The sequence below is a fragment of the Strix uralensis genome, chromosome 6, assembly GCF_047716275.1.
Source record: "Strix uralensis isolate ZFMK-TIS-50842 chromosome 6, bStrUra1, whole genome shotgun sequence".
Taxonomy (NCBI): Eukaryota; Metazoa; Chordata; class Aves; order Strigiformes; family Strigidae; genus Strix; species Strix uralensis.
The window spans coordinates 26,539,067-26,556,441 of NC_133977.1; the positions used below are offsets into that span (position 1 = coordinate 26,539,067).

The 17,375-nt window shown below is 41.9% G+C and overlaps 1 protein-coding gene across 2 annotated transcripts in view; it reads right to left on the bottom strand.

The window, feature by feature from the left end:
- Positions 1-11,633, bottom strand: part of SLC4A10 (solute carrier family 4 member 10) — a 172,147-nt gene extending 160,514 nt beyond the window's left edge. The window contains exon 1 of one of the 2 annotated variants that reach the window (XM_074873358.1): positions 11,618-11,633. Coding sequence is in view for 1 of the 2 variants with exons in the window: in XM_074873354.1 (XP_074729455.1) it covers positions 1,429-1,476 (48 nt within the window). In the remaining variant the exon portion in view is untranslated. Of the gene's footprint in view, positions 1-1,428; positions 1,551-11,617 lie in introns of those variants that run through there. The other variant, XM_074873354.1, reaches the window with a different exon arrangement.
- Positions 11,634-17,375: the final 5,742 nt, after the last annotated feature.

The following is a 17,375-nucleotide window of genomic DNA, read 5'->3' on the forward strand; positions in this document are numbered from 1 at the left end:
TAAGCCTTCCACAGAATCAGTCATCATGAACTACAGATGGAAACTGGATTTACACTGAATTATCTCTAAGGAAAGGAACAGGGCAGCCAGTCTGCCAGTCAAAAAGACAGGACCTTCTTCTACTCCAGTGTCAGAAACCGCAAGAGCAGCAAGTAATAGGAATTCGGATTAGGATTCATAAAAGGTATCCGGAGAGCAACAGGAAAAACTGTCCCCACCACAAGGAGAAAGGAGATGCCAGAGATAACCTCACACTGTGTAGCAACCTGCCACCTGATTGCAAAATGGACCACGTCAATAGATGATGGGAACGGACCCTATGAAAAACGGGCTTGCCACGGGTGTATCGCATCAACATGCGGCAGCTGAGACTTGTCTCTTTCAAGCTTTGTCAATGTTGTGCAGCTCGTCGTGCTAACACAGAGCTATTCCAGGAGCCAGTGAAGCCTCTGCAGACAGACCTATGTGGTGCGTTCACAGGGATGTGTACGCACAGTCAGATGCTTGTGTATGCACGAGAGACTTCTCCCTGCCCCAGACAGTCTGATTTCCAGTGCAAGGCAGGAACCACCATTCACAAACAGAATCTCAGTATGAGAGCAAGATCAACACCCACACTTACACCTTGTGCGTGTCTGCAAACCCGGTGTTTGGGGGAGGACAGGCAGGAAAGAGGGTCCCCACTGATTAACAGCGTAAAAAGTCCCCCACCAACTGACCCCTTTCCTACTTGCTGGGGAAACACTGCCCAGCCGTAGCTGTGCAATCACACCGTGCTGAGAGGCAAGGGTGCACCGCGTACCCCCCCAGCCGACAATAACCCCACAAATTACCAGCTGCGTGTCTGAGCACAAGAAACTGCGACACCGCGGCACGAAGCAGAGACGGGGATCCGGAGGGAGAGAGACCCTGCCCTGCAAGTGCCAGACCTCAGCAGATGCCTCTGTGGTCTGCAAGCCAGGGAGGGCCTGGGACCCGCAGCGACAGTCCCAGTGCCGGAGCGGGATCCCCACGGAGCAGCCCAGAGGTGCTCGCTCCCCAGCACTGCCCCACCGCCGGGGAGCGGCGGGACAAGGGGGAGCCTGAGAAAGCAGATGTCGGGGGCAGGGGGATGCGGAGAGAGGGGGTACCGAGGGGAAGGGGATGCCTGAAGCGGGGGGGGCGCGGAGGGCAGGCTGCTCGCCCGGGCGGGACACACGCACACACACCGCTCCATCCCCGAGCGCCCTGGCGCCCAGACACCCCCGCCGCCGCCACATCGCCCGGCACCGGAGCCAGCCAACCTGTTTCCCCGCGCACCGAGAAACTGGCTCCGACCCCCAGCGCCGGCGGGCAGGGAGGCGGCCCCCCGCGCCCCCCTCCCCGGCTGCCTCCCCGCGGGGCGCGTCGCACCCCCCCGCGGCCGGGGCCGCGCTGCAGCAGCCGTACCGTGGGCAGCAGCGGCTCCATCTGCGCCCCTTGGTCCTGGGTCTCCATGCGGCGGCGGGGCCGCGGCGGGGCCGCGGCGGCGCGCCCCCCTCCCCCCCGCCGCCCGCCCGCCGGGGCGCGCTGCCCGGGCGCTGCGGGAGCCGCTGCCTGCGCTGGGCTCCGCGCGCCGCCGCGCTCCCTCCGCGGATCAGGTGGCGGGGAGGCAGGAAGCGCGCGCCAGTCACATGGCTCCGCGCACCGCCGGCCCCAGCGCGGGGGGAGGCAGGAGCCGGATCCACCTGCGGGATGCGGCCGGATCCTACCGCCGCCGCCGCCCCCCGCCCGGCGGGGCGGACCTGCCCCCTGCGCGGCTGCGCCTGCCAACCGGCGCCCGAGCACGCCGGGGCCGCGAGTTCCTCCACACGGCGCCTTCCCTCCGGCCGGCTCTGCCCGGTCCCCGCGGCCGCAATGGGAGCGGGCTCCCTGTCCCAAGAGCAAGGAGCGGGGAGCGCAGGGACCGGACCCCACCGACCGCCGAGTGACGCTATTGGAGGAAAAAAAAAAAAAAAAAAAAAAAAGTCCACCACCTTGCGCCAGGCTTCGGCCACCGTCCGCCCCAGGCTGTTGCTTCAGTGCAGTCTTGGGCCAAGGTTCTTTCTGATTTAATCAGCGTCAGAAGAGCACTGAAAACCAGTGATCCTCTGCTAGCTCCTGCCAGGCTTTGACCCTTAGACACAGGACAGCACCTTCAAATAGAGGACTGTTCTGTTCTCCACAAAAATAACCCCACCATCCCCTTTTACCTGCAAGTTCTAAACTCACATCCGATTACCATATCCTTCTGAATACAATTAATTTAATAGGAGTCTTACCCCCTTCTTCACCCAATGTCATCATTCAAGCCTGCTACACATTTAGCTTCTAATCTATCTGGCTCTGCAACTCAGTGGTTACATTCAGCCATACCAAAACCCTAACAAGCTACACAAATAATTGTCGAAGGCCGAATTTGGCTATTCAAGTGAGCATAAGGATAGTTGAGCCCCCATAGTACTTGTATTATTAAGGACACAAGCACAATACTGCCTAGCAAGACAGCTGAATTAGAGAAGTGCTCCTATTCATTACTTACCAGCACCTCCCCCCAGAAAACATACCCATCCAAACCTCTGTAAGAATCAAAGTCAACAGAGACCTGACTAGGAAAAGTAAGCTAGCAAGTAAACCTGTGTCTCCCTGTTAACACTAATTTCCTTGCTGAAGCAGCAGGCCATCCCCATATTTTGGATATCCTTTGCAATCTAAAAATAGATCAATAAATAGTTTGGCTAAATCTGATTTAATTTCATCTGCCATGAGGCATGTTCTTCAAGTCTCCTAAAGATCTTCCAGGTTGGTTTATTTGTACATCAGCCAAGCAAGACACAGAGCTGGGGAGGTAGTATAAAGAAAAGGGGAGTCATAGCTGGTTCTTACCAAGAAGAGGGCTATTTTTCCGAGTCACTACTGAGAATTTGGTCTTTGTACAAAGCGATACATACGTGTAACGCTGTACAGAAAGACAGACAACACTGTGGTCCACATTCCAGGACAGAAGCCAGGTGCATATTTTTATAACATGATTACTGATCTACAGTAATTAACATAGGAGGCCATTCAGGTCACTAGAGGTAAGGCTGTGTCAGCATCTGTGCCGTAAAACCCTATTTGTAGGAGCTTATAATTAAGCTATAAAAGTCATGATGAAGCTGGAAAAGGAATGTGTTTAAAAGTGATTTTCCTTCTTTAAAGAAAAAAGATTTTAAGTGAATACACCACTTGTGAAATCAGGAAGAGCAAAGACCTTCAGTCTACAGGCAGCTATTTCAATGAGCATTACTATAAGCATCCTTAGTCTTCTCTGCCTAAATATCTCAAGCTTGTCCAAGAGCATTTTTTTAGTAAGGTACTGCAATACATCAAGCTCAATGACATGTACACATCTTCCACTTCCCAAAAGACTCCTCCAGAACACACTCATTCACACATACACATCTACAAGCAAAGCTCAATAACAAATCAGATTTTACAAAGACCATGAGGAAGGGTATCAGCTTACTGTGTACATGGTGCTATTCCTCAAAATTCACAGTAAGAAACAGGATCAAGACCACAAGCATCATTTGCACAAGCTACAAATGAGTTACTGAATGGGCCATCAAAAGAGAGTTAGGATCAGTCATGTAATTGTTTTTGCAAAGGTTCTCTTGTCAGAGTGCTTTACAGCCAGGAGTTTGCCATTACTGAGTAACAGATGAAACATGGAAAAACTCAAATAACAAACCTCCCCAAATCATTCTGTATTGTCCTGCTCCACTCACACAAAAATACCACAGACCTCCATAGCTACAAAGCCACAAATTAATAGCCAAAGTGCAAGTCATTCTTTTGACAGCTGTGACAAACATGCTTCAATATGAAGATCCAAAACGTGTTGAATACAAAAGTTCCAAAGCCAAAGGCTTTTGACATACAAAAGTGGAAGAACATAAAGGACTGAGCTGAAAGTTCTATTTTTAATCAAACATAACTAAGATACTGATTTTTTTTGTAACATCCTTGCAATGTATCACACCAAAGAGAGAATGAAGAGAAAGTAATAGTTATTCTCTAATCGCTTTATAATTGAATTTGAATTCTGTTTTCCCTTCTTCAAATTGGCTTCTTTCACTATTGCATCTGATATGAGCCATACTCCCAGGCATGTCCAGCAATCTTCTCTTTTGCATTATTACTGTATTACAGTAGTAATGCCACTTCTGATCCCAAAGAATCAGCTTTAAAATCATGAGATAGAGCAGGCTTTAGTATCAAGTTTGAACTTTTAGTGCACAACTAGGAGATACTTTCAAGCTTTTGTACATGAAAACTTAGAGAAAAAAGTAAGAGGAGGTTCTCAAGTCATCAATAATTTGACAAACTTGATCACAAGAAGAGCAGGTGTTGTGAAATCACAACATGCAGATACACTTAAGCTTTAAGATATTAAGAATACCTAGGATGCGCTATTGAAATAAATACTTTTGTGATGTATTTATGTCAGACTCTAATTTTGTCTTTATACAGATTTCTAGTGCATTACACAAATGAAATCGCAAGGGCTTCTACACTTAGTTTTACAATGACAAAGCTCCTAAAGCAAACTTCAATGGGAAAAAGGGGAAATATTTTTCTTGTTCAGTAATGTTCTGAACTTAGGTCAGAAACTGACCTGATCCCTGCCTGGTGTCATCTTTCAGGAGAAAATAAAACCAGCAAAAGTTGACTTTTATTCTTCTCCTTTCTAACATTGACTCTCACCCCTTTGGCCTGCAGCAAGGCAGTAACTCAGATGTTCTCCTGAATGTCAGTGTTTTAAACCCCACTGAACAGAGGTTTCATTCCTTAAAGTCTGTTCACAAAGGGTATGTTTTATATATATGGGAAAATACATTCAGAGGGCTCAGCCCATTCTCAAAGTACTCTGGAGGTATACAGCGCAGATTTTTGGAGGCATATGGCATATACCTACCTATCCGGGTTTGACATAAAAATGGTCAGGGATGTAAATAATTCCCACTGTCTTGCCCATCACTGACATAGCTCTGTATATATAAAAATAGATGTGTGATAAGATGCAGTTCCAGAATAAAGACCTAAAAATCAGAATTCAAGCTCATGAGAGGTCTTGCAATACTTCTCTTATAATGTTTTTGTAATAAAATTTCTGGGTTTCTACCTAAAGAGTACTCCCTAATTATCAAGAGTGACAGCTACTTCCTCCACCTAAGTCCCAATAAGGTATTCTGATATAATAAGTGATGCTATTTGTATAGGTATATTTTTATATATGCATAAAAGCTGTCACAGAAGCCTAGTATCACTTATTGGCCCAGTACCACTCACATTTTTACTGTCATACCTTTCTGTCAGTTTTCACTTTGTGATGAAAATATAGCTACAATTTAAAAGAAATGCTTTATTTAAACCATTTCTCTGAATACAATTCCTGTTCTAGGAAGACATCCTGGGTGTATTGGCTCTTCTCCCAGTTCAGCCATAAAATATGTCACTCTACCAGGATGGAGGGGAGTGGGAATTGCTACTAAGCAAGAGTGAACTCTTGATTTCCATGTAGTTGTTAGTTACAAAACTGAACATGAGAACTACTTACTTTAAAATATCCCCATAGTAGAAATATGCTTGAAACCTAATTCACTCATTTACATCTATGTCCAATACTCTCACCATGTTCTTAATTCCAAAAAGAACCTGCACTCTGTCAGACCTAACAAGGTTGCCAGTAGATTTTAGCAGCATAGTGAACAATTTCACACGATATTCAAAATCAGAAAGGACTAGTTTGCCCTCTCTTGATTCCTGCCTAAACTCAAGCTTCAAATACACTGCTAAATGAAATGCATGCACAATACATATTAGTTTGAATGATTATATTGTGCACATATATCATAAAAATATTTCTTTAATGAAGGGAAAACTTTTTTTCAAGCTTGTTACAGGTACTTCTATTTCAAGTAAAATTGCAAATTAATTTCTAAGCTTCAGGGGGCAAAGAAATCACTACCAAGCAGCCAAAATCCTCTTCATTCTAGTTTTGTCTTATTGATCATACAAGATGAAATAGTAATGGGTGGACCTCTCAAACTGCATTTCATGCTAATAAAAAAAAAAAAAGTGAACTACCTTAAGATATCAAAAGGAACATCCCATCAATACAATCTATTCCTAAGAAAATTTTTTCCCTGTAATTAGAGAAACTATTCTGACAAGAAGGTAACAAAGGGGAGGGAAAAAAAACCAATTCTGGCAACAGTTTTCCCTCTCTCCATTCTTCCTCCCTATCTGAAAATAAATAACCATCTGGATCATTGTACTGCCTTTGTGACAGGTGGTACTCAGTTATGTTTCTCATTTCATTGGAAAGCGGTAACGGCTCTTTCTTTTGCTAATATACTCTCTCTGAAATTATTTCACTCTAAGTTAATTCATTTGAAATATGATCCAAAAAGGTTCAGTGCTGATTGGAATGTATTCTTCAATTGCAACACAATCTTTTTTTTTTCCATTGGCATCAGAACTGGAAAAAAGTATTCTAATAATTGTCTCGCTAATATAACTTCTCACATTCTTCAGCCAAAAAAAGTAATGCCAATGAAATATGTCTGTGTCCACAAGCTCAGTCCTACAAATCCTGTAACACAGTGAGACAATCTGTGTTGGTAAAGAGCACCAAATATTTGTTACTTCCTTAATTTTCCCCAAAATGGATCATATACCAAAGGTTATTAATTTTACAGTATTCTGATTCTAAGCTGGAACTTTGATTTTTGCTATTTGCTAAGTTAATATTAGAGAATACTATTTTAAAATCTAAGATAAAATTAAGAGGCGTTAAAGACTCTTTACCTAAATGCATTGAGTTTGCACGGCCAGGTTTTGGTAGCAGGGTGGCTACAGGGTTGGCTTCTGTGAGAAGCTGCTAGAAGCTTCCCCTATGTCCAACAGAGCCAAGGCCAGCCGGCTCCAAGGTGGACCCACCACTGGCCAAGGCCAAGCCCATCAGTGACAGTGGTAGCACCTCTGGGATAGCATATTTAAGAAGGGGAAAAAAGCCCTGCACAACAGCAACTGCAGCCAGAGAGAGGAGTGAGAATCTGTGGGAGGAACAACTCTGCAGACACCAAGGGCAGTGAAGAAGGAGGGAGAGGAGGTGCTCCAGGTGCTGAAGCAGAGATTCCCCTGCAGCCCATGGTGGAGAAGACCATGGTGAGGCAGGCTGTCCCCTGCAGCCCATGGAGGTTAACAGGGGAGCAGATCTCCACCTGCAGCCCAGGGAGGACCCCACATTGGAGCAGGTGGATGACCGAAGGAGGCTGTGACCCCATGAGAAGCCCACACTGGAGCAGGCTCCTGGCAGGACCTGTAGACCCATGGAGAAAGGAGTCCACACTGGATCAGGTTTGCTGGCAGCACTTGTGACCCCGTGGGGGACCCATGCTGGAGCATCCTGTTCCTGAAGGACTGCACCCCGTGGGAAGGACCCATGTTGGAGAAGTCCATGGAGAACTGTCTCCCACAGGAGGGACCCCATGCTAGAGCAGGGAAAGAGTGTGTGGAGTCCTGCCCCTGAGGAGAAGGGAGCCATAGAAACGTGTGACAAACTGACCACAATCCCTGCTCCCCATCCTGCACCACTGGGGGGAGGAGGTAGAGAAAAATGAAATAATACATAAAATTAATCAATATATTAGCTTGCTCATTATTAAGATAACTACCTTTTCTAGGCATATTTTTCAAGTGAAAGAAATTTCTCAGACATATCATCCATTTAATCTGACTTTCTAAATAAAATATGTTGAATCAGGCCCTGATTAGTCACTGACCTAAATAATGCTTATTTGAAAACCTGCAAGGGAGGAATAATACACTTTCTTGCTCAGTTATTCTAACAGCAAACTGTAACTAAACATATAACTTACAGATGTAAGACAACATTAGTCTAGACTGAGCTTCAAGCCCTTGTATCTTGCTACATGTCTTATTTCTAGGCTAAGAAGTCATCTACCATTAGGAACATTTTCCTTATATAGGCAGGTCCTGTGTTAATACTTCTCTTCCTTTATGGTGCTTCTAATTCCTTACCACAAGAGAACACTTAGCACCATTGTCATGGCTCCTCTGACCAATTCCAATTTGGACAGAACACCACAATATTCCAAAACTTGGTTTAAAAATGTAGCATTCAGAAGCCAGACTATATGCCTTTGACCTCTGGATCATCCCCTGTTTTCCACAGCATGAAAGATGATTGTTCCCACAAGCATTGTACCACAAGGAGAGTTCCTAACAGGGGCTTCTACAGGGTCAGATAATGGTTATTGGGAAAGATGGATGAGGCTGGCTGTGGTTTTATTTGTTTGCAATACTTCAAATTTGCAAATACATACTAAAGTAAATATTATGAAGTGCATGTACCTACTTTCACCTTTTAAATCCTAATCATACCCTTTGTCTGTCACTTGCCTTAGACTATAAACACTTCAGCAGGGGGTCTGTCAGCCTCTGTAACAGACCACACTGATCACATGGCCTTACTGTGATTGAGCAAAAGGCACACAACTTCAACCAGAAGCTTTTCCACAGGTATTCATGTATCTATAAGAAGAACTATGCCTTGAGATGTGTACAATTTATGAACAGTAATGTTTAGCACACATATCTAAGACACCAAAGCTATCTGTGTTAATCCCAGAAACAGAAGCACTAAGCCATGAGAACTAGACCCATCCGCACCCAAGCCACATGGGTCCTTGAAGCAGTGCAGAGTTTGCATGGTGTCAGGCCTGAGCTGTTAGATGCGAAGAGGGAATTTACACAGATATTTGGCTTTGTTTCACCCAGTTAGAAAGTTGAGATTGCATTTGAAAGGAATACCAGAACAGTATTTAGTTAATGGGGTGTCATAGTCATCAGCCCTGCAGGGAATCTCAGGTATGGACCTTCTCACCCTTCCCTAACACATACACCTAGATGACTTCCTTCCTTTGACTTAGCATGGTCCCCGGCCAGGGTGGCCACTATTTGCTTCAAAATCAGATTAGCATGGAATTAACAATGAGATTCACACCAAAGGCACAGTTAATAGTTTCTATACACAAGAGCAAACTCTGGATTTCCACAGAGTTTCAGCAAAAAAGGTACCCAAATTAACTGTTGCAGTTGGGATCTGATTCTCAAAAACTCATCAGACATTCAGAGCTAGGCTTTCATAGTTACAAAACTGAATAAAAGAACTGCCTACACATTTTAAAGTGTCCCCATAGTAGAAATGTTTGAATTCTACCTAGTTCAGTTGTTTATGTCTCTCTGATGCTTTCTCCACGTTCATAATTCAAAAACCAAAATGCACTCAAAAGGTTGCCAGCAGATTTTAGGGGCAGAGTGAAGAATTTCACACAATATTCAAAACCAAACAATGAAAGAACTAGGATTAGTTGAAGTTTATCAGAAAAATATTCCTTTAATAAAGGGAAACCTTTAAAAGATGGTTTATTTGCAACCTTTTACTGGTATTTGTATTTCAAGTAAAACTGCAGATTAATTTCCAAGCTTCAGGAACAAGAAAACAATGAAAGAAAATATTTCTGTAAAATGTACTTACCTTGATGTAAACCCAGAGAAGCCTAACAATACCAAACAATACCAAAGTCTTAACTCTATGGAGTTCATGGAAATTCTGCTATCAACTTCTGTGGCAGTAAGATCTCACCTGAAAACCTTTTTTTTAAGTCTGTATTGATTACATGTTTCCTGTTACATTTTTAAAAATAAAAAAGTATGTTACATGCTTTGGTACAGAAAACAAGTAGAGCCTGAATTGTTTTCTGTTTCCTTGCAATGTTGATGAACTGACCAAACTCACGTTTAATCAAAAGGCTGATGGCATAAAGCTTTTGTAGCCTGGTCATATATTAAGGAAGGTACTTCACCCAGGTGTAGATGATTAGACTGAAACTCAGGAAACTTGTGTTTTATTTCTGACTATGCCATTGATGAGCTCAGAACTTCATGTACTAATACGTTAGTAACTATTCTCTTTAAAGAGAAATACTTTTCACTTGAGCTTTTAAATTCTGCAAAGAGAACAAATTCACCCATGTTCCCCAATAGTCAGGTAGTTAGGACACAGAAAGCAAAATCGTTACTGAATTACTGGCCTCACAGAAGTCAATGAAAACAATTCCTTGGTTTTGTAAGAATTTCACGGCATTAATTTTCCCTTAGAAGACTACACAGTATGTGGTAGAGCCCTGTTTCATTATGTTTGATAACAATGACAATAATATAAAAACATATTGAGGATCCCAATACACAACTGTTAGTGATATATATTCTGTAAACTGCAACTGTAAGTCACTACATTTGTCATAAAGCTCAGAACTAAACCAAGCATGTTGAGCCTAGCCAGCCTGACTGCGCTCCATAATGAAATTGCTGTATTTGTGTGCAAGGGAAGGGCAAGCACTGGCATCTACCTTGACATTCTCAAGGTTTCAAATGCAGTCCCCCCACAGCATCCTTGCAGAGAAACTGGAGAGGTATGAACTGAATAGGTAAACCACAAAGGCAGTGAGAAACTGGATGGGCCTTTTGACTCAAAGTCTAGGGGTCAATGGTTCAAAATCTAACTGCAGCCAGCTACAAGTGGTGCCCATTTCCAGTCAGTCAGTTTTGGGGCTGATCCTGTCTCATGCCTCAAGTGATTAACATCGACGACCCACATGACGGGACAGAACAAGCCCTCCTGAAGCCCATGGAGAGGCATCCAGCTGGGGCAAGTGGCTGATACACTGGAGGACCAGGCAGCCATTCATGAAGATCTCAGCAAACTGGAGGAGTGGGCTGACAGAAACCTCATGGAGTCTAACAATGCAGAGTCCTGTACCTTGGATGGGTCAACAATATGGGCTGAATTAACAAGATCACAGCCAGCAGGTACAGAGATGTGATTATTCCCCTCTGCTCAGTACTCACAAAGCCACATCTGAAATAACATGGCTCTGGTTTTGGGCCCCCAGTACACAGAGGAAGATCAACAAACTGGAGTCTGTTCAAATTATATACTTACAGCATTGACAGCTTAAATTTCCGTGGGCAGTCTAGACTATTTTATAGTTTATAGAGAGAAAAAGGCATTTCTCAGCTATAATTCATCTCACCCTAAGGTAAACATTTAAGGTGAATCATGATGTAGGAATACCTGTTCCTCTCCAATGACTTCAAAAGGATTTAACACAAATTGCTCAGATACCAATAGCCACATTTGACACATCTAATGCTCTCAGAGTAACCCCACAAGGTGCCTTGCATTACACCTAAAAAAAGAGAGATCATTTACAGAGTAAATATCAGCATAAGGTCTGAACTCCACTTTTTGTCCAATTTTTGACCACAGCTAAACACACAAACCACAGAACTGAGCTCAAAACTTTTGCTTGGGAAAAGAAGCAAAAATGAAGCTCAAATACAATTGTACTTTCCTCATAAGATAAACATAAGATTAAAACTCCAGGTATAAATAGAAAAGTAAGAAGTACTAATTTAGCAATATTACAGGAATTACTTTTGTAACATTAAACACATAGATAAAATGATTTGTACAAACTCTTACCAGAGCAGTAGAGAACTCTGATAAGAGTTCTCGAAAAATCTTATCTGCATGTCTGTGGATCTCTAAGACAGTGAGTGTGAGGTTTCTGTATCTCATCTATTTATAGGGTCTTTAAGCCCATTAAGAGATTAAAAAAAAAGACACACAAGCCATTTAGTACGTGTAATCTCTTTGCCATTTCTGCAAATACCACGTTATTTGTAGGTTTGTAAGTGTAAGGACACAGATTAAATCAACTCCCTAAACATTGCATTATGCCCAGCAATGACTGTATTAGTGCTCTAGTCTGAGGAATCATGGCCTGTTCCTAAAAAACAGAGCCAATGCATTGTCACAGGTAAATTAAGTTACCACCTGCCGGCAGGACCAGAAGCTGCCAGAGCTTCCAGAATTCCTCTAATACTCTCACTCTGCACACATGAAAACACATTACAGTGAAAGTGTGAGGTTGTCAGGATCATCTGAAGCATCAAACAAATATAACACTGACCAAACTGCACTGCTGGAAACATACCTTGGGGCACTAGTGATGCTGGCATCAGGTTTCGTGTCTTGAAAACAGTGATGGACTGATTAAAACCTCGACCAAAATTATGTCATAAACTGTGCTCAACATCTCAAACAACCTAGACTGTGGGACAGTAATGTCTAAACTGTCTAAAGGACCAAAGACTGCTTCTCATCTCCCGTGGTTCCCACTCTGACATATCCATATCAAAACAAGACCATTGCACCATTTGTCCTCCAGTGCCCTGGTTCCCACAAAGAGGAAACTATGACATGAGGAAGCTGTAGCGTGCTGCAGCCAAGACAAGTGGGACACCAAGAGCACAGGGCTTGTTCCAGGTACCCCATGAAGCACTCAAAACAGAGAGACTGGAAAGCACATGGATGCCAGAGCTTTCTCATGAGAACAAATCACACTGCCCTACCCCAAGAACCAACAGCCATCAGGATAATGCTACAGGTATCAGCTATAAGATACTCACATGTCAGATGTCTGGCATTATGCCTGAACCACTTTTGTAAAATGTAAATTTTGCTTGAATTTTGCTGCCTCTTGCTAGATCTAGTGAAAAGATTACAAGTTCAGAAGTATATCCATTTTCTCCCACCACACTACAAGAGGTGTTTCCTCTCCATACCGACTTCAGTTTCTCTCACATCCTCAGGCCAAGCTACAACTACACAACTGGAATATGTTAGGTCTCTTGAATTATATTCAGAGTTGGCAGAAGGTTAACCTGTTTAGAGGAAAGAGCACTTTTTTGCATGTCAATGCTCCTAGCATTGAAGATAATTTATATTTTATTATATTTCTTGGTATTATTTCAGAGAATATATTTCTATAGTTGCAGCACACACATTCATATCTGAGCTATGATAATACCAGCAGTGGGACTGTGGTATCACCAAGTACACTGCAAGTTTGTTTAATAGCTGTCCTCCTCTGGAGGAATTGGTAGTATTGGAAGTCTAACTTCCATTTGCTTAATAAGGACTATGACAGCCTAATAGATGTAAGATATGCTGAGCATAACCGAGGAGCACCTCCCTGTATGATTTTTCATGATACTTTATATTTTGAGATCATTCAAATGGAAAAAACAAAATTAAGATCACACCTTTGCATTTTGGTATGATTCCATAGGTCATCTTCAAAAACTTAAAAAATTACTGAAAGGGGGTTTAACAAATTCAGCATGGAAACTTTGTCATTTCTCCATGATGATATTTAGTTATTTAGATATTTAGATATTTAGATATTTATTTAGTATTTAAATACTAAATTTTGATAACAAAATTTAAACATATTTTCTAATAAGAAAAATGGAAAAAGCCTGTATCTCAAAGGGAAATCTAGCCCAAGATACCCTTGTGAGTATTCACAAGTGTATGTCACAAGTTCTGCCGTTTCTTTTTAGGTCACAGAGAAACCCTCAGGTGAGAGGAGTACATTTTCACTTTAGCTCATCGTTGCTGTTTGTCCAAATCACAAGGCTACCATCAATCAGAGAGGAATATCATTTAATGCCTAGAGATAGTAAAAAACAATTTAATGAAAGACATTTTTCTCTTCCTTGTGAAACATCTGTAATAAATTATTCATTTTCCAGGTAGAACTATTCAGGAATGACAATGTATCACCAGGCTGGTTTAAATATGAGAAAACGGTTCACACTGTAGAACAGTCAATACCTGTTTGAGGATATTAAATAGAAGGAAGGTAAAGAAGATTCTCCAACTACTAACAAATTTGCAGAATTTGCTGTCAGGAAAGAAAGAATTCAGTATCCAAATTTCATCTGTAGAAAGAGCATGAAGAACCTGTGAGACACAAGGGATACTGCCACCATCTATGGTCATTTAAAGCAATCATGATTACATCATAAGTACATCTTCTCCAAATTTATGAAACATATTTTGCACAGCTTCTGGTAACTATGCAATGCCACAAGCCTTAGAGCACAGAGCCCTTGGAGTCATGTGAAAAGACAATTCTACATTTGTCTGAAACTCCATACACTGGTGAATTATCTGAAGCATGACACACAGAGCTACAAGAACATATTAGTTGTGTAAGCATAGATGGAGGCCTGACGAGTTCATCAGAACACTTGACATAAGGGTCCCTGCAGTAACTCTGATCTGCCGCTGCAGAAGCAGCAAATATCAAAAATATTCCCCATTTTGAATAGGAACTCAATAACAGTCATGCCATAAGAACATATGAGTAAGTTTTTCCATCATATATACCTGATCCTGAAACTTTATCTAGGGAGTAACATTAAAATAGGAATATTGTCTGACATCCCTCTAAGACCCAGATTCCATGTTTAACATGGTCCATACAACCAAGATCTTTGTTATATTTATTTATTTTTAGATATATAGTTCTCTCATTCCCGCAAAACACAACAAAAATATACAATCTTTGCGGTGTATGAATGCAAGACATCAAGTTAGTAACTGTTCTTCTTCCATGGCATGATTATGGGATGTTTACAACAGAAAATACATTGGTCACTGGTTCTGCTTCTGCTGCTTGCTAGCTAGATACTGCAGAAGAGGTGGTCTACTTGCAGAAGGCCCTTTCCATACTGCTGAACAGGGTTCAGATATGGGAAATGAGCATAAGTCTTATCAAAATTATGAAGTCTCTCCTTCCCATATCTCAAATACAGAGCCAATGAGAAAGTTAATGCAAACCGCAGAGTTGAAAGACCCTGCAGTAGATTAAAGTTGATTTACCATTCTCTGATAAAAATCACAGTAGCCCTTTATAATTACAATTCCATCTTAAGCTGTACTTAGACATGAAGTTAAGGTTTTTCCCCTCTAAGTGTAGGTAGATCATTATGGAAACTGTTAACTTTCCCAGGTGATGCCAGACCTTGTCCAGCTGGCTCAGTTTCACTTAACTGGAAGAAGTTCTTACCTTCTCCTGGTGTGAAGAAGCAAAGCAATGCCATAGTGCGTAGATGAAAGGTGGCAAAAAGTAATGCGTGCCACTAATCCTCCCCCCACCCACTTAAAATCCTTCTGTACCTGACAACCATCTGCCAGCTGTGAAGAGAAATAAGGTACTACTCCGATTAGTAATGCACAATCTGATTAGTGACTAAATAAATAGGGCATGCCACTTGTATCCACAATTCAACAACTGAAGTAAATTTGATCAAGTAAGAAAACCAGTAAGATGCTGATGTTACCATGTGTCCTGTCACTCTCCAGAAAGGATTAAAAGCCAAAGCCCATTCTATGGGAAACTCAGAAATTAGATGTTTCAACTGCTGCAGCATCACAGGGAAAGATGGAAAATAAGTAAGGAGAGGAATGGAAACAATTTTTATAGTTAGCTTCATTTAGCTGATGTGTTTGCTGCATCTAAGTCAGGCTTTGAAACAGGACCACCACAGTATGCCTGAAATTGGTGGTTTTCCCCGGAGTTTCACTGTTAAGCACACACTACAGCTACGCCTCCAGCATTTCAGGTCAGAGCCCGGAGTACGGTCTCATCCTCAGTATGATGAACAAGGGCAACATGCCAAATCTGGCCCAGACTTGGGCTCCAGTAAAAACTGTCAAACACAGAGCACAGCTGTCTAAAGTCAAGTTCCAGGTGTTTTGTTCAAGTGTGATGTTCTTGAACTCTTAAGAAAACTGTATGTAACATTTATGTCATGAACTAGTCACAAAAACAGTGTTTCTACAACAAAAGCAGGAGCTATTTTTTCAGAGGAAGCTTAAAAGCCTTTGATCAAACTGTACCTTTTGAATAAGTAGGAGCTGGGTCTCAACTAACTTTAAATTGTACAAAATTTCACCAGAACAACGTGGTATTGCAAAATATGAATTACTGCCAACAAATAATTTTTAGAAACAACATCAAGGTTGTTCAATAGCATTTAAAGCATTGGGCATTTCTCCACACCTTCCCTGAGCTAAATGAACTGAGAAATTTTTTTGAACTTCACATTGATATAAGACTTCTAGAAAAATGGCTTGCTTTTAATATATTGAACCTGCTTGAAGCTAAGAATTAAAGTCAATTTTTTAAAAAAAAAAAGTCAATATCCTGGTCAAAAGAATTCTTTGATGGTTTCAGAATGATCCCTAGCAAAACTTAAGATAAATTCCTCCTCAAAAATAACTGGAGAGGCAACAATCCAGATATGTAATGCCTGTTGCAGGTTTGCATCTATAAAACCTCTCTTCCCAGCCATACAACAACCCTCTCATACATTACCTAGTCGTTTGCATCCTGCTGATTTAAAGACCCTATTTTGGAATACCTTGTGTTGCCAGTGACATGGGCTTTAGTGCCACTCAGTGTTCAAATGGCACAACTGCAGGGAGCTGCTCTACCAGTAGCGTGATATGCAGTGGAACGATACTTTATTAATTCATAGAAAATAGCTGAATTTTAGAAAAAAGGATGAGGTTGATCTTTCGCTTGATTTCAGCCTCAATAATTCTCTTTTGGAAAAGCATAAAAGTCACAGTGAGGTTTTCAGAGGAACTGGACGTTCAGCATGAAATGATACATGAACTGGTAAACTGTCACGGCCATAAGAAGTAAAGAAATCAACAGCAGAGAGGAAGGGACAGTGAAAGAAATTTGCAGGACACAGGAGACGAGACAAAGTCACGGGGAGCAAGAAGAGACATTCAGCAAATACGTGCAAGTGAGAGAAGGACAAAGTGAACACAAAGAGAATGGGACAATGAAACAAGCTATTAGGAAAAGTCAGGTAGGCTATCGCTGTCTTTTGGCTCACCTGGGGAAACACTCATCTTCACCGAAATGCAGATCTTTAATTCAGAGACATTACAGCCTAAGGGATAAGAAGCAATCCCATATACTATATGCTTTTATTCTCCCTCTTTCTCCTTCCTGATTCCTATTCATTATTTTCGTTATTTTGGGGTGAGGGGTTTTTTTGTTTTAACTTAAAAACCCCCTCAGAGAATATGCTTTTGAAACACCTTGCCAAAATAAGGGTTCTGCTATCAACGTGCTTTGTAAGTGAAAGGCAAACAAACAACTCGCAGAGGAAAAAAAAAAAAAAAAAAAGATAATACATTATCAGTTCTATGAACAGTAATTCCCATAAAGAGAAGTATTTTACGAGAGCTTCCCATAACAGGAATAGGAGTTACAATCAGACCAAGCAAGATATCTTCCCAGGCCAATAAATATCAGAAAATTAAAAAATATAAATGAGAACAAAAATTGATTAGGAGATACTGCTTA